The 18,690-nt window shown below is 46.4% G+C and overlaps 1 protein-coding gene across 1 annotated transcript in view; it reads left to right on the top strand.

Annotated features, from left to right (window-relative positions):
* Window positions 1-18,690, top strand: part of NID2 (nidogen 2) — a 251,912-nt gene that overhangs the window by 164,867 nt on the left and 68,355 nt on the right. Inside the window, exon 13 of the mRNA XM_078659743.1 lies at window positions 8,819-8,962. Coding sequence (XP_078515869.1) covers window positions 8,819-8,962 — 144 coding nt within the window. The remainder of the gene's footprint in view (window positions 1-8,818; window positions 8,963-18,690) is intronic.

Raw genomic sequence — 18,690 nt, 5'->3', positions numbered from 1 at the left:
CCATTCTTAGGGCGAACGGTGTGGAGTGCAAAAAAACGATGGATTTAGGCCCAGATCCTTGTACTGGGGTGAATGTATGACATTGTTCTACATTCTGTCCATCAACTGTGTTTTCGTAAGTCCATTCTTAGACATTGTAAGTGCAGTGCTGCTATTAAGAGTATATGGTGCTGGAAGTTTGTCATTACGAACTTCACAACACCATAATGGCTACACTGAAAACTGAGAAGTTTGGTATTAAACTTCTCAGCACATTAAATCCATACTCTCCGTCCCAGCCATCTTGCCGATGGGGGGCCCCGGCCAACCGGGCAGAGGTCTATGTCCCCTCCCACTGGAGGGTGGCATAATAGGGGGTGTACCCACCTCAGGGAAGGGACCCATTGGTCCCAACCTTTTACCGACCTGTAACTCCCCTAAATCTAGTATTTAGGGACACCCCTGAGCCTTGCTTCCTCAGACAAGAAACCAAAAGAAGGACTGAACAGCTGTGCCGAAGCTAACAAGAGGACGACGCCTACTCACTTGGCCCCAGCCCTACCGGCCTGTCCCCACCTCGAACCTGCTCCAGCGAAATTCCGGTGAGTCCTGCAGCCAGTAACCTTGAGGAACCCGGAGTACCTGACTGCCTTCCATCCCAAAGACTTTGTCTCCCGTGAACACCAGATTTGTTCACCAACTGACTCAAGCTCTGCAAGGATCCGCAAGTCTGCACCCGACGCCCACGGCCTGAGTTCGAGTGGCTCAACACCAAGAGATGGTCTCCCCGGTGATCCTGACCCAAGATCCGGTGATCTCTGACCTGCTTCAAGCCTCCAGCTCAAACCGGAAGGTCCCCCGACCAGGAATTGGTAAGAAGATCCGAACCTAGAAGGCACCACTGCACCCGACGCCCCACGGCCTTGAGTGGCCCAACTTACCTCTCCAAGTGGTGGTCACACCCAGAAGACGTTTGTCCCTGAGCCTGCAGTGTGTTTGCAAACCAGAGATTCCCCATTGAAAGCTACCCGGGCGCCCGATGCCAAAACAGCACTTTGCACCCACCCTCCCCAGTGCTGCTGAGGGTGTACCTTTTGAACCCCCATTTGCCTTGAGATTAAGTCCAGGAGGTTTGCTCTTACAACCTAGTGGCCTGCTCGTCAGCAGCCATCAACTGGAGGCCCCCTATCGCTCATTGAATAACACTGGGCCTCAGCACTCTGCACCCGGCGGCCCTAGTGCCGCTGACGGTGTAACAAGAGTGCATCCTTGACCCTGGAGGACCCCTGTGTCTAACCACAGAATACAAACTGCCACAACAAAGTACTTACCTGTTAACCGATAACACTATTTTCCTCCATAGGATAACATTGACTGTTTTTCTGTGAAAAGTGTGGAGTTGGAAAATCTAAGAAATCCTTTTAAAACTGTTCTAAATAACAAAAACGCTTTTACTCACCTGTTTACTGGAAATGACCCAGTGCAGTATCCAGGCATACTGTACTGTGTAAGAAATGTAATCTGTAAAGTAATCTACTCGTCATTTTACTAAAAAGCCTTTACAAAGTATATGTACTGTATTTCCAAAGCATTGCATTTTCAGTAACAGTACTGTAATTAAAACAAAGTGCATATTCAATTGCAATCCAAACTGTTACAACTGCATAACTACTGTATAGTATTTATTGCTTGCCTGTGCCAAGCTTGCTTGGTTCTAGAAAATAAAATAACTAAAAGAATATTTTTATACAAAAACAATTGGTCTGAAGGTCAGTCTTTGAGTGTGTGAAATCATTTGCTGACTGAATGTATACAACACATGCTTAACACTGTCCTCTGATAAAGCCTTACTGCTTGACCACACTACCACAAATAGAGAGTAAGGTGCTATCTACATTTACCTCTGCTTACCTTTGGGGTTCCACTGGACTCTCTGCACACTATACCTCATTTTGGTATAGTATATACAGCGGTAGCTTCCTACACACGAGGCAAAAAGGAGAAATCCTCTATTTTATTGCTTACTTGTCCCTAAACGATATCTGCATGGCGGCCACACGTTTTTTCTTACACAATCCACAAAATGTTACTGTGTGGAGATTCAATATAAAAAGAAGCACAGGTGGGACAAAAGGGACTTTGACAGTTATTTGCAAGTTCATACACTTTTCAGCCCAGCCCCCCACTGGAAGAAGATACGGCTACAAAATCAATGCACAGCAGTAAAGTCATCTAAAATTCACACTGTAAAACAAAATGGTTAATTACCTGAAGGAGTAATTTTGCAGCTTGAATAATTTTCTAGAGTTGTATGTGACCTTCTCACCTTCCCAGTCCCAGAATAAAGTGAATTTTTCAAAAGAAGGAAATAAAATAAAAAGTATAAGAGGACCGTAAGCCTCGTCTACCACTGGGTCTGATGGAGGAAAAAGAATCTGAAGATGTCAACCATGACAATGCGCTTCCAGGCATACATCTAGCTTCAGACAAGAAGGGTAAAAATTTGAGAAAAAGGGACATAAAACGACCATTCGAGACCCAACCACTTTTTTTACCAAGTATTTTTATTAACATTTTCTTAAGAGAAACACATTACATGAATGTACATGTAAATTGACATTGTTTTGTGTGCTTCTGATCTGCGGAACCACGGTCACATCTCTGTGTTGATAGTTATCTAATACATAGCATAATTGCTGCCATAAACAATATCACCCAACTTTGCATGTCTTTTCACAAGAGGATATATCTCCTTCCCTTCTGTTGCCAGTGTGTTACCAACTGGTTATGGTGTTGAATTACCAACTGGGGAGTCTAACTGGGGTAGTGTTCTTATATTTCAGGGTATATGAGTCAGACAGGGTTTCAAGGCTACTGTGTGTCATTCTTATGTTTATGAGTAATGTCAACAGGTCGGGACCTGCCTAGCCGCTACGTCTATCTGGTTGGCCTAGTATATGGCTGGTTGCATCGTTGTGCCCTGTTACGTACTTGCAGTTGTGTGGGAACTACTGTGCGTGCTGCTGATCTGGGTCTGTGGTTGCGAGTTTATCGGGGTTTGTGGTGGAGTGTCGGAATTTCCTGGTTTGGTTTGCTGTTTGAATTGATGTAGCAGTAGGGTCCACTCCATGGATATGGGGCGCTTATGTATCTCCTTTACCTCCTCCTCCCAGAGCGTTTCCTTCTCCGCTGCTGCCCATTTGCTCACTGCTCCCACCCACGTTGCTATCGCGGGTCCCCCAGGAGCTCACCAGTGCATAGCTATGCCTCTTTTTGCTAATAGTGTTGCTAGTGAAGCGAAGCAAATTGGTACTTTGTGCTGTTTCCGTCTCCGGAAGATTCCAAGTGCACAGGCCTCCCATGTGTCCATGTTAGGAAGACCCGTGAGTTCCCTGAGTGTCTCATGGATAGTGTGCCAATATGGACCTATTGTAGGGCAGTCCCAGAACATATGGTAAAAGTCTGCGTTCAGTATTTGATATCTGGGGCAAAGAAACTGAGTGGATGGATAAAATTGCTGGAGTTGCGCTGGCGTTTGATACGCTCTGTGTAAAATGTAAAACTGCGTGGTTTTAAAGCGTGCGTTTCAGGAAACCTTTTTGGGATATTCAAGCGCTTGCTCCCATTCCTTGTCGTGCAGCTGGTGCCCTAGCTCTTTCTACCACTTTACTCGTAGCGTATCTAATGGTTTATTGAGAAGCTCCCGTGTGGCTTTATAGAGCCAAGTGACCAGGTGTCGACCCGCCCCCATGTGCATGATTGCGTGAAGGACTGGATGTGTTGTTGGTTCTCCCTCTGTCAAATCATGTAGTGAGCTGTAGCTTTCTACGATTTGGCTGTGGAGTAGAAATTGGCCGGGGGAAAGATCATAGTCTTCCACCAGCTAGTGGAACGGTTGCAGTTGTCCGTCCTCGAAGACGTATTCTATCTCGGTGAGGGAGTGCTCCGTCCATATGCGGAGCATATTTGTCGTGTAGTACGCCTCTCGGCTGGGCAAGCCCACCAATGGCAGTAAAGGAGAATACAGAGGCACCCCTACAGACATTCTGTGTATTCTCTGCATGCATTTACGAGCCACAGACACCTGTATTGGGTGTGTGCATCGCGGTTTAGTGCTGGGCAGCAGCACGCAGCAGAGTTCTGGTGTGGGCATGGGATTTGTTACTGCATGGGTCGTGTTACTGCATGGGTCTTCCCCATGTACCTGCCCGCAGTCCAATAGGATAGCCACTGCAGTTGCGCCACCAGAAAGTATGACTCGAAGGAGGGTGCACCCAGTCCTCCCTGAGTGGTGGGCAGTTGTAACTTGGCCAGTGCTATTCTGTCTGCCTGCTCCCCAAATTAGTGAGCTGAGTAACTAATCTTAAGTCCTTGATAAAAGCTCAGGCGGGATGACCGGAAGAGTTTGTAAAGTGCTACAAGATGATCATCTTTGCTAGGGCCACACGTCCTATTGGGGCCAATTGAAGGGTCTTCCAGAATCCCACTGCTGACCTGATCCCGGCTAGCACTTTACTGTGATTGCCTTCGAACAGGTCAGATGGGGAGTGATACAGGCAAACCCCAAGGTATTGGGGGGGGGGGGCGCGCTCACACTCCATGTTATGCTCTGTTCCCCTATCTGAACCTTCTGAGGGGAAAATCCGGGTGCAACGGGCAGCCTGTGGACTTATCCCAATTTAGTCTGAGCCCGGATGCCTCTGGGAATTCTTCGAGTGTCGTCCATTTGGACGTCAGATCCGCAGTGATGTCCCGTACATATATGGAATGATCGACGTAGGTTTTGGGAAGTGTTTCTCGCCGGGACAAATCCGCATTGGTCTGGATGGACCAGTGGTCGCAGGATTTACGTGCAACTGTCCGCCAATATCTTCCCTAGTATCTTACAGTCAGCAGATAGCAATGTGATGGGACGATATGAGGCCAGCGATTGTGGGTCTCGGTTTGGTTTTGGGAATGTAACTAAGACTGACTCCATAAGGGATCCCGGGAGCTCACCCTTTTCTAGTGCTTCTGCGAACGAGGCAGGGGACCAGTTGGGGGGAGAAGGTTGCGTAATACTCCAAGGGGAAACCATCAAGCCCTGGTGCTTTATGGGCCAGGGCATGGATTGCTTGGGTAATGTCTGTAGATTGGATCTCTGTGTCTAGCGCAGTTTTCTCTGCTGCTTCTATTTGTGGCAATGTCAAAGGGTCAAGAAAGTTGTTTACTGTTCCTTGCCCTGCCCCTACTGGATTTCTGTATACTTTAGTATAGTACTGTTGGAATATCTGGAGTATCTCTACCTGGGAGTGCATTAGAGTACCGGTGTGGTCAAGTATTTCCGTAATGGGTTTGATTTCAGAATCCTGTCGGGATAGCCATGCTAGTAGTGTCCCTGTTTTATCCCTCTCCTTGTGTACCCTGGTTGCGTATGCCCTGAAGTTGTATTTGCGTAAGTACGATGCAGCAGCTGCATAGGCTGTTTTTGCTTCCGCTACCTGACAATAGTCTCCCTGCTCGCATCCTCCTTTTTGTTAGGGTTGCTAGTGTCCGTTCAGCTTGTCATTGCGCATTCCAGTGTCCTCTTTACCCCTGTTTGTTTTATGCACTCTCCCTGGGCTACTACCTTGAATGCATCCCATTTGATTGATATGGACGTCGCTGTTCCCGCATTTGTAGAGAAATACTCTTGTATGCTGTGTCCCTGGTCGTGTTTAAAAACCTGGTCTGGCAGGAAGTCCTGCGGTAACCTCCAAGTTGGTACTGGGGGGTGGAGGGGTCTCCAGTGTAGTCTTAACATATGGGCATCATGGTTGGATAGGACCCAGCCTAGGTAATCCACATACTGAATTTTGGGGACTAACGATGTTGTGCATAGAAATCTATCTAGTCTTACCCGTAGATTGTGTGGGATGGAGTGAAATGAGTATAGTCTGGCGTGCGGGTAGCGGTCTCTCCATGCATCCATGATTGCCCAATGTGTGACCCATGTTTGATAACGTTCCGTTTGCTTGTGAGCAAGCGAGTGTGCGGGCGGAGGGTGGCAGCGATCTAGAGCAAGATTCAATACACACTTCTAATCGCCCCCCAATATCCATGGTATAGTTGTGGATTGGGCTAGGACTCCTGTCAGGTGGTCCCAAAACCGGTCTTGTTCTGTATTTGGGGCATATATGCTACCCAGCAGTATCAGCTGCCCATCAAAGAGGCCCTCTAAAAGTGCATATCTCCCCTCTTTGTCCACTGTTCTTCGGAGTTCTTGAAATGGGTTCCCTGGTCTGACCCAGATCAATGCCCCTCGCGCATAGGCGGAATGATGTGGTACATATGGTCCCCCGCCATCTAGCCCGTAGCTTGTCTATCTCCTGTATGATTAAGTGCATCTCTTGCAAGAGAACGATCTGTGCGTTTTGACGTTTGGTGTAGGAATAAACCGGATAGCGTTTACTCGGTGTATGAAGGCCTTTAACATTCAGCATCAGGAGGCTAATATCTGTAGTTGTTACTCTGGGTGTCATGTCTTGGCTTCTGTGGGGGCTGGTGGGGCCGGTCCTGGCTGGGTCAGGGTGTCCGGTGATTCCCATTCGACGTAGTATTCCCATAGATAATGCAAAGCTACCTGTCTGTGTGATGTTGCGAACCAGTAATGTGGGGAGGGGAGGTTGAACTCAACATGGGGATTACTTCCCAACTTTGGGGACCTACCGCACACGGCGGTCTGTCCAAACTAGACATCCTATGTTAGCGTTAATTCGTTTTAACCGGGGGGGGGGGGATCGTGGCCCCTGACGCCTTTGATATATATTCTGATCCGCCCTATGTGATCAGTGAGTCATGTATGCATGGCGCCAGCTATTCTCGCCATCAATGTGTGTTGGAGCCCTACTGTAAAGTTATGGTGGTCTATCTGGAGTCCGCTTAAGGTGGTAGGAGGGGGTGCACGCGTGTTTTTTATCTCCCACCTGGGCTGTAATAGGGTGCATATGGTATATTACAGATCTTACCACAGCATAGCATGCTGCTTAAATGAAAGTGTCCGCAGTCTGTGGGGTTACCTCTGGTGGGGTAACCGAACCATCCCTCGACGTGATGGTGTTGTCTACTTCGTCTTTGGGGGTGAAGATGTGAGGGTCCCTCTCTCCATCCGAACTTCCCCCTGTTGGCCCTATTTCTGCCGCCGATTGTAGGGCTCTCTGCCGCTCCTCGACAATTTGTTCAAGGTCTGGGGGGCCCCTCCCTGGCGCCTCCGAGCGGGATGCGGTCTGTCCTTGGGTCCCTCTGTTCGCCTGGTGAAGTTCGCCTTTGGGGCCTCGATTGTCATGGTGATAAGCTCAGGGTTTTCCTGTTTGTGGATGCTTTTCCGCCCAGTCATATGCATCCTTGGGAGATGTAAAGAAGTTGGTGCGTCCATCATGCATTATTTTAAGCCGTGCTAGGAAGAGTAGGGAGTATTGTATCCCTTTTTTCTGAAGCAACCGTTCTAAGAATGTTGCTCGTTGTTGTTGCACCGTACGTAAGTAATCCGGGAGCAGCATGACTGTCTTATCTTCAACTTGTATAGACCCTTTTTGTCGGGCTGCTAGGAGCACTGCATCCCTATCACAAAAGTGCAGGAGTTTTAGCAGGAGTCGCCGAGGCGGATTTCCAGGCGGTGGCCTCCGAGCTGGCACCCTGTGTGCTCTTTTCACCGAGAAGGGTGGAGTCTGTTCTGTGACCGAGGTGAATGACTTGAGCCATGACTCCACGCACTCAACCGGGTTAGGATCTTCCACTCCTTCTGGCAAGTTGACCACCCGGATGTTGCAGCGCCGGGTGCGGCCTTCTAAATCATCTGTCTTTTCCTCTAGGATGTTGACCCTGCGTTGAAGTTCAGTCAGGGTTTCCTGGTGAGATTTTATTTGAGGTTCTATGTTCTTGAGAACCTGGTCTCCTCGAGTCACTTTATCCGACATTTTCCGATGGTTGTCTCTAAGCAGATTGAAGTCTGTGGCTAGTGCTCCGAATCTATCCTCCGTCGTTATTCGCGAGTGTTCAATTGCCACCAAAACTTTGTCTAGTTTGTAGGACATTGATGCTGATGTTGCGACGTCCTCTTCTGTTCCGGAATGTTTTGAGGACTGGGAGGATTGTCTTGTGTGGGCAGGTGTTTGCGGGTTCCCGACTGCGCGCTGCCTACCCATTCTGAAGGGGCTCCTGTGCTGCAGCAGAGGTATCGCACCTCTGGTCCTGTATCTCCGGGCGCCGCCATCTTGATGATCAGACCTCTAATGCCTGTGGGCTTCGCGTTGGGTGGCACTTGCCGCTGTTACCAGATGGTCCTCCAGCGATCTGCTGGCTTTGCTTCGCTCCTGCCCCCCAGGTCGGCGCTGACTCTCTGCGGGTCTTATTTTCACTGTGGTGACGATCTATGAGCTCGGCGCCGCCATTTTGTCGCTGTCCGCACGCTTGCCGATCCTGTTCCCGGGCAAATTCTGCGTCCCATTGCTCCAATCCTATCGGGGGCAAGCGCGGGGGTTCCTCGTGGTCTCCCAGACCGCCCTGTCCCTGCAATCTGGGGTCGCCGGCACCTGGAACTGTCTCTTGTTTTGGCTATCGGACGGAGCTCTACTCGGACACGTCTTCCATCGCGGCTGCCTAAACCACGCCCCCTTCCAGACCCAACCACTTGATGATGGAATAATGCACAGCATGCAAATTCAGAACCTCTTCACACTATAAAACTACTACAGGTAAGTAACCATTTCAGTTTATTCAAGTGCATAGTGTTTATGCTTATGAATATGTTGGAGGACTTGACACAAATATAATGAATTCTTTTTTTTTAGCTTTACTCTCTAATTTGTTTTACTTTACTCAGTCATCATCCCATCACGCAATCCCTGTGAAGATGGCAGGCATAACTGTGCTTCCCCTGATGTTGCACAGTGCATCTCCCATGGAGACGGTTCCTTCAGGTGTGCATGTCTTCCAGGCTACACTGGTGATGGACAAAATTGCTCTGGTAAGTGTTGAAACTCACCTGGAAAGAACTTTTTTGGTATGTCATTTTACCCTTGGACATGCAACTGTATCTTTTTAGTTATAAACACAAAATCAAGTTTTTTTAGGGCATTGGCTGATGAACTTGTAAAGGCAGGTCCCATAGGATAATCAAAGGCACAACTATGAAAACTGAACTGCTATTGATGGTTTTGTGAAATGCAGACATGCATGAGGTGTCCTGTAGCATGAGCACAATCCTGAAATTATTCAGCTGCTAGAGATGAACAAGATCATGTTGCCTTTTACCACTGAAACCAAGATGGACCTTAAAACCACCAAAATATTTTCTGACTTTTGTGTTTGAGTGTATGCAGGAATCCCATTTTAACTACCCAATCATATTAAGATGTCAAAATACAGGCCATATTTGCAGTTCCTAGTTCTGATGCCCAAAGTCAATTACAATAAGACGTCCAACCAGACACAGGTGACCGGGACACAGTGGAGTTCACTAGAGTCCATAAACAAGTATAGGATCCAAGTTGGTTTCTATGTCTTCAATGGGAGGAGATGTAGCAGAGGGCTAGTAACCGACTATGTAGTCTCTGGGGAACTATAAAACATCAGAGGCCTGTATCTCCGCTTTCCCTGACAGTTTATATTTTTGGTGTCTAAGGCACCCACAGGATCAGAGCTCCCACTGAGGACACTGGTCTCACCTGTTTTCACTGGTGTCAGGAAAGATACTAGACTGATCATGAAACTGGAGTAAGATCAGCATTCTGGCGAGGTTCAATTCCTGGTGGTATGTTTGCCCAACCCTTGTGTGCAGGGCTTCTTAATGTCAATACAATCTACAAAATATTGGCTCAAAGAGCCCACTACTTGTAGGTCTAGCATTACCCAAGACACATGTATGGCTGTAGATACACGTGCTGTGCATACTCCTGCCATCTAGTATTGAGCCTGAATGTGTGCAAGTTGTTTTTCTTTGAAGAAGCCTTCTTGAATATATCACCCATTGCTGGTAATTGTCATGGGCATGGGCTCCATTGTTAGATTGTTGTCTTTCTGCCTTTCAGTTCACATGTGTGTTACCGAACTTCGGATCAAAGCTGTTGCGGTGATACCTTCAGGCCTTCTCAGTTCCGCCTCTTATGTCGATATTATTGCTCGGCGCTTTACACTTTTCTGACTCAGTGCGCTTCTACTTGTCCAGGTTGGGAACTAAAATGACTTCAATGCCATGGTAGGGGCCTTGCCCTTTGAGGCCTTCCCAGTCTTTTGTCCACTGCAAACATGTCTCACCTTTTATGGAGCAGCCATTTTTCCGCTACTGTCCTCTCTGCTGAGCTTAATACCACAGGATTGTTCTACACCTGGTCTGCAATCTCAGTCACTCCCCAGGAGTAGGATGACGCCTCATGCGATGCCTGCTTCTCATTCTGTTTGAAGAAAATCCTTTACCGTGAAGCTTGAGAGCGCAAAATGTTGCAGAGGAGTGGTGTACCTCGAGTGCAAGACCCAGCCGGAGCAGCCAGCCACAGAGGAAGAGGCCTTCCCACGAGAACCCAGCTCTGATTCCAATCTGGAAATAGAGGACTTTCCTTCCGCCGAGCAGGCTGGGAGTACTGACCCACTTCCCCGGGATCAATCCAACCCTGAGCATCCCTTGTCAAGTGGTCAGGCATCCAGCCTCGGAGCCCGCCAACAGGCTTCCTGCCTGCCTCTTAGCGATGATCAGCATCAAGCTCACACTTCGGACACCAGGCCCAGCCTTTGCGCTGAAGAAGTTTCTGAAGCCAAGGCACTCGCTGCTGCTGCTCCCTTGGCACCAACAGCTTCTTCAAAGCACCCTTTGGAGCCAGGACCTTCGGCATTGAAGCCTCGTTCAGTATCGGTGACACACATGCTTGCACCAAAGCACTTTACGTCAAGACCTGCCTCCTCCGCCAGCTCTGTTGAACCCATTCTTCAGAAACTACAGGAAGAACTCCATGCCCTTCAGCTTTCACATCCTGAGTCACCCACACACTGGACGCATTCTTGCCCAGGTACCGATCAAGGATAGCTCCAAATACAAACTCTGCTTCGAGGAATCCCTTGACCTCCCACCACAACCAAAGAGGAGACATGACAAGTCAACCAGCCCTCTGCCATTGCCTTGTCCATATCCCCCTCAACTCCTCCTCCTCCTCCTCCTCCTCCTCACCTTCCTCCTCCCTTACCTTCCTCCTCCCCTCTTCCTGCTGACCCCCTCCTCCCCTCTTGGGTCACCAAACTCAAGGGTTGGGGGGCATAGTCCAGGGTACTAAGGGGACCCCTATGGCCTGCACAGTGGCGTAACGAAACTTGAGGGGGCTTCCCTGCAAAGTAAATGGAGGGGCCCCCTTCTGGACTCACTCATGAGGGCTCATGCCAGGGTACTGTGCCGAGGGGACCCCCTTGAGCTCGGGGGGCCCCCCACACTGCTAGGGCCTTTGTTACACCACTGGGCCTGCTTCCCCGGGATGATCCCTGGGATGAATATGATGTAGATTCTCCAAGTTATATGGACCCTGACCTTTACCCTGCCTGTCCATACCTGCCAGATGACACCACCTCCTACCACAAGGTCCTCAGCAGAACGGCATCTTTCCACAAAGTGGAAATGTACAAAGACTCCATTGAGGAGGATTTCTTGATTAACTCTTGCATCCTCTCAGCATTCTATGAAATACCTCCCAATGCTGTAGGGGATGCTCAAACCAGATCCTGATATTTGGAAGGAACCAATTAAAGCCCAGGTGTTTACCTCCAGAGTGGAGAAAAAATATAAAGTTTCTGCATCAGATCTGGTCTACTTCAAAGGTCAACTTCACCAAGAATCTTTGGTAGTCCACACCGCCCCCAAGCGGGCCAATCCACAGGGAAATAGCAATGCACTGCTACCCGATAAGGAAAGTCAGCAGATTGATGCTGCTGGCAAACACATCGCTGCTCAATCTGACACCCACTGGCACATTGCTAATTCAGTCGGATTACTGGGATGAAATGGAGGGGCTCCTCCAACACGGAGCATCTCAAAAGAGGTCAAGAGTTGGCCTCTGAAGGTAAAGCCATCTGAAACACCACCATGTACTGTGCCCTGGATGTTGTCGATACAAAGGCGTATGCCATCAATTCCAGCCTCCTTTTCCATAGGCACGCCTGGCTCCATGTCTCTGGATTCAAGCCAGACATTTAACAGCATTTCCTGAACTTGCCTTTTGACGGGGAACACCTCTTTGGACCACAGGTTGACCAGATGCTGGAGAAGATCAAGAAGGACACAGAGACTGCCAAGGCTATGGGCACCCTCCAAATGCCCTCCCCTCTTTGGTCCTTTCGGCAGTCTGCCAACAGAGGCAGCTCCAAGGCCACTTCCCCAGAGGCTTCCACCTTGTTCTACCACCAGCAGCCTCAACAACTCTCCACTAGGGGTTACTTTCCTGGTACCTACAGAGGCACCAGCTCCAAAGAAAGAGTTATGGGTGATTCCCCAAAGGGAGCTGCCCTTCTCAAGCAGTTATATCCCCTTCTTCCCCCATCACATGACAGTGTTGGGGTCGACTCCAAGGAATCAACATGACATGGTAGCAGATCACCTCAGATTGGTGGGTTTTATGCATCATATGCCATGGTTACTGTTTGAAGCTCACTTCCACTACTCCCAACATCCACCCCACAGACATATTCTCTCCCCACAACAAATACCCTACTTTGGGAAGAAGTAAACACTCTTCTCCTCAAGGACGCCATAAAGCCAGTGACATCACACCCACAAGGCATAGGGGTGTTTTCCTCCATGTCTAATTCCCAATAAGGAAGGGTCCCTCGGCCTCATTCTAGAACTCCTTACCTTCAACCAGTATATCCTCTCGGAGCATTTCCAAATTGTCATTCTACAGGATGGGATACAGCTACTGCAACAAGGTGACTTCATGACTGCCCTGAACCTCTAAGATGCCTACTTCCACATTCCGATTTACAGAGCTCACCATCACTATATACAGTTTGTGGTAAGTGGCACACATTATCAGTTCAAAGTGCTGCCGTTCGGTGTCGCCACTGCACCCATAATCTTTGCAACGTGTTTAGCAGTTGTAGCCCACACCTGCGGCGCAATGGCATCCAAGTGTTCCCTTACCTGGATGACTGGCTGATCCCTAATGCAAGTCACCAGCAGTGCTTTGCAGACCCTCAGACCACTAGATTCATTCGACTATTTGGGTGTTAGGGTAAATAGTCGGATGAATTGGAAAGATCACTTGGCCAAAATGTTATTAAATCATAAAAGAGTCGCAGGGGTGGTACTGAGGGAGCAGCGGGAGTCGATGACTAAACCCGTTGCACCGACCCTCGCAATTTATGATGGCCAAGTATTACCGGCAGCCCTATACGGATCCGAGTTGTGGGGGTTCGAGAACACAGCGGATTTAGTTACATCCGAAAATAAGTTTGAGAGATTTGGTGGCCTCCCAGCTTCTACCCCGCTGATCCCACTAAGGCTAGATTTGGGTAGGCGACCCTTTAAAGACATACAGCCTGATTCATGTACATGCCGTTTTGCGTGTCCCTAATAGCGAATCATAGCGATTCGCTATTGAGGACACGCAAAACGGCATTCATGTAGGAATTGCTACTTAAATAGCGATTCCTACATGTTCTTTATTTGCGAGTAGCAATTTGCTACTCGCAAATACTCCCCATTCATTCCTATGGGCCAAGAGGCCCATAGGAATGAATGGGGATTTGCGAGTAGCAATTTGCTACTCGCAACTAAGATAGCGATTTTAAGGGTGCCAGGGGTGTCCAAAGGACGCCCTGTAGCACCCCTAAAATGCACTTTTGGACAGGTGTTGCGCACACACATGTCCAAAGGACATGTGTGTGTGCTACATGCAACTTTGAAAAATGCTTTTAAAAGCATTTTTCTGAGTTTTTGCTATTTACCGACAGGTCTGACCTGTCGGTAAATAGCGGCCCCAAAAGTCCAAAATCTCTATTTTGTTTTGTGTCATGAATAGCATTTGAGGAATCTCTATTAGAGATTCCTTAAATGCCATTCCACGCAAATATGCGAATTCTTACATAGCGATTTTTGCATTTGGTATCATGAATACCAAATGCAAAAATCGCACTCGCAAAGGGCCAGATTCTCAGAATCTGGCCCTTTGCGAGTGCAATTTACCTACATGAATCAGGCTGCAAGTGCGCTTGCGCCCATTACTTTTTTGGGTGAGACCGAGAAGCACCCGTGAACTCCATAATTATGCAGCAGTTCTAGATGAACTTATTTTGCTTAATACGGGGAATAAGATCAAGTGGCTGTGTAATCTGAGGCAGTTGGTTGTGCAATTGGGCCTGAGCGAATCATGGATAAGCCAAACACCGCCTCCCAAGCTAGTGATCAAGAAGCTTTATTGGGACTGGGTGCAGGAGGTGGCCATACGCAGAGATTCAGGGGGTCGTCTCTCTGAGCGGTTCCTCGAGATCAAATGGACAAGGAAACTTGAACCCTTTCTAGACTTTATAGAGAAGCCTTTGGATAGATCACTCTATCTAAAACTTAGGTTTGGGACTCTCCTGGTGAATGATTTCACCTCCGGGTGGAATAATTTTGGTGCTCTATCGAAAGCCTGCCCTGGCTGCGCAGCCCCTAACTAGTCTGTGGCGCATTTTCTTTTTGCCTGCCCGGCATATAGGGTTGCCAGGAAGATATGGCTAAAACCATTATGCATGGGGTTGGGCCTTAGATGTCATAAAATGACCCTACGGGTTCTCTGTACTGACACGTCTTCTATTGCCATGGTGTGTGGGGTAGCTAAATACTTGGGTAGTGCATGACAGACACGTATGAGGAGGGTTAAGTCCACCCCAATATAACCCAACTGCTAGATTGGCAACCCTGGTAGGATGTTTTTTATGGCTCTCTTGCACTTGTTTTTTAATGTATATTTTTTTTTTGTTTAATAGCTTTTTATTGAAAAGTTTTGCAGGTAAAACAGAGTACATGCCATATAGTAGAAACATATGAACGCAAATTGGTGGATATTATCAGGCATAACATTACGTGATGAAATACAGTTAACCAAGGGATGTTAAGGAGGGGTAGGAGGAAAAGAAAAGGCAAGATAGAAAGAAGAAAGAAAGAAAGGAAAAAGAGAAAGGAAGGAAGAAGAAGAAAAGAGAAGAGATGAGGAGAGATAGATAGTGGTCAGTGGGATACAGCGTTAGAGGAAAGATAGGAAACAAAGGGTAACCAAAGAAGATCAGTTTTTATTTTTTGAGGAATAGCGGAGGAGGATACATTGGCAATTCTATGTTCATCACAAATAAAATTCCACCACATGGAGAAAGATATTTTGGAATTATCTTTCCAGGACGATAGAATAACCTTAATAGCTAGAGCAATAAAGAGATCAAACAACTTGGAATCAGATGAAGGCATATCAGCATCAGACGAAAGGGAACCCAGAAACACAAGCAGAAAAGATATATCATTTTGAAACTTAAAAATTGACATGCAAACTTTCCAAACCGAACTCCAAAAGGAATAAACCTTAGGGCATTCAAATAACAGATGCATTAAGGTACCTGGAGCACTTGAACAAGACCAACATAGAGAGGATGAGGTGGGAGAAAACTTACAAATGCTAACAGGAGTAATAATCGCTCTACAATATACAAAATAGAGAGATTGAGTCACACGGGCAGCTGCGGAGACTTTAAATAACTTTGCCCAAATTTTCTCCCACAAATTAACGGAAAAAGAAACAGATAAGTCATTTTCCCAAGTAAGTTCAACAGGGTATTTGGGACGAGGTTGGGTAGTAGATAACAATATGCTGTAAACCAGGGCAGCTTTGGGGATTTTGGTAGAGAACAAAGGATATAAGGGAGATGGTGGGGTAACAACGGGAGAGTCAGTTGGAAGTGTAAAAGTAGCTAAATGTGCTGAAATAGCAGTAACAATAATAGTATAATCACGGAAAAGGTTATCAGGCAATTGGAATCGCAGTTGCAACTCTTGAAAGGGGACAATATTGAAGGAATTGATAAACAAAGGAAATATTCTTCTCCTTCCAATATTTGAAGTTGAAGGATTTACCCTTATATTTGAGAAATCGATTGTACCAGACAATGGAAGACAAAAAACATTGCAGTTGGGGTACGTCTTTAGAAAAAGTGCTGTTAATAAGAGTTTGTGAATATTTCAAAATGGGGTATTGAGATATAAAAGAACAATTGGACATAAAAGCAACATGCTCAAAAGGAAAGTCCTTCAAAAGTGAACGTTCGAAAAGAACCCATTTGGGGACTGGTCTAGTTTGAAAATCATAAGCTAAGGAAAATGATTGTTTGAGTAAAAAAGCAGAATGGTAAGATTTAAACAGAGGGAAACGAACACCACCTTCAGATTTCGGTCTAGTGAGTTTGAGCAAACTAATACGAGGGTGTTTATTATTCCATAGGAATTTCGTACAGAGAGAGTTTATACGTGAAAAATATAAATTAGGAATTTTGAAAGGAAGCATGGATATTGTATATAACACATGAGGAGTTACCGTCATTTTAATAGTGTCAAGCCTACCCCACCATGAAAGAAAAAGCGGGGACCACAGGAGAAGCAGAGCTTGTAATTTCTGTACCAATGTATTAAAAGTATATTTAAGGGTATCTCTAAGGGAGGACGAAAACCAAACACCTAAATATTTAATTTTGGTTGGACACCATGTAAATTCAGTATCACTGAACATGTATTGTGAGCAATCAGGGTTTAAAGGCAGGACTTCAGTCTTCGATAAATTTAGTTTATAGCCAGAAACAGATGAGTAAAGACGAACTTCAGACATAAAGTGGGGCAGTGAAGCAACAGGATTAGACATGTACACTAGGATATCATCCGCATACGCAGAGAGTTTGGTATGAACAGAGGAGAACTTAAAACCTGTAATCATGTCGTTATTGCGAATACGCTCAAGGAAAGGTTCAAGACAAAGAATAAATAATAGGGGAGATAGGGGGCAACCTTGCCTCGTTCCACGGGATAAGGGAAAGTATTTAGAAAATTGGTTATTGACAAAGATGCTGGCACGGGGGCAGGAATATAACAACTTAACATAAGAAATAAAGGAAGGCCCAAAACCAAACCACTGGAGAGTCTTAAACATAAATTGCCAATTGATGCGGTCAAAGGCCTTCTCCGCGTCAAGAGAAAGAGCGGCAAGGGGGTCTTTATATTTTTTACTCAGAGAAATAACGTTAGCAAACATACGAGCATTATCTGAAGCGAGCCTACCCTTTACAAAGCCAACTTGATCTGTTTTAATCAAAAGTGGAATAATATTGTCAAGGCGGGAGGCAATGAGTTTAGCAAAGATTTTACAATCATAGTTGATCAGGGATATAGGGCGGACATTTTTACATTGGGAATGGTCTTTATCTGGCTTGGGGATAATAATAATCAATGCGTCCATGAAAGAACCTGAGGCTTTGGCTTGAGCAATAAAATAATTAAAAAGTTGTAATAACTTAGGGGCAAAAAGCGAGGAGAATGTAGAATAAAATTCAACAGGGAGGCCATCAGGGCCAGGGGCTTTAGAGCGCTTCAGGGCCTGGATGGCCGAGAGTACTTCCTGGAGGGTAATATCCTTTTCCAAAGAAGCAAACTCGTCTGGGAAATTGGGAGGGGAGGGAAGGCCTGACAAAAAGGAGTCAAGGTTTTGAGTGGAGGGGAAAGTATCATCTGAGTAAAGGGATCGATAGTAATTATGGAAGACCTCAGCAATATCTTCATCAGAGGACACCAGTTTATTCGTGGAGTCATTAAGAACGGGTCCAATTGTTTTACGTTCCGCTTTAATTTTCAGGTAGTTGGCCAACATCCTACCTGCTTTGTTTTGACCCCCATGATATTTGGATTTAATTTTAAGTAAAACATTACAGGCGTCAACGGTGGCCAACTTATTGAGTTCTGTCTTCGCCGCAATGAGGGCAGTAAGGGCAGCGGAATCTTTGGAGGTAAAATATGTGTGTTCCAATTGTTTGAGATCTCGTAATTGAGCCTCATATTTAGCTTTAGCAACTCTCTTTTTTCGTGAAACAAAGGATACAACAAAAGCACGCAGGGCGGCTTTAAAAGCATCCCACGTGGTGGGAATGGAGGTATCCGATGGATCATTGAAAGTAAAAAATTCATTAATGAAGGTAGTAAAATTTTTTACAAAAAGAGGGTCAGATAAAAGGAACGTATTTAATTTCCAACGGCTAAAAGACGAGGAGGTGAGTGACAAATCAAGTGTAGCAAAAACAGGGGCATGGTTAGAAATAAAAATGGAGCCTATTTCCGATTTCTGTATAGAGGGGAGCAAGGATTTGCTGACCAAAATGTAATCTATCCTAGATCTAGTCTGATGCATGTTAGAAAAAAAAGTAAATTCAAAGGAGTCAGGGTTACAAGTTTTCCATACATCATAGAATGGACGACAGGCAATGGCTGATTGGAAAGATTTGTGAGTTTTGTCAGGCTGAAATTTACATTTGGAAAGTCTGTCAGAATAAGGGTCCAACCATTGGTTAAAATCCCCGGCAACCACCAGGTTAGGGCAATCAGTAGAGGACAGGAGAGTTTTAATATCAGACCAAAATTTGGGATCAGGGCGAACAGGGCCATAAATATTCAACAAGACTAACGTCTTATTCTGGACTATAACTTTCGCCTTT

This window comes from Lissotriton helveticus, chromosome 9 (genome assembly GCF_964261635.1).
Source record: "Lissotriton helveticus chromosome 9, aLisHel1.1, whole genome shotgun sequence".
Taxonomy (NCBI): Eukaryota; Metazoa; Chordata; class Amphibia; order Caudata; family Salamandridae; genus Lissotriton; species Lissotriton helveticus.
The sequence above is the reverse complement of the archived record's forward strand: the minus strand, read 5'-3'. Positions and strand labels throughout refer to the sequence as shown.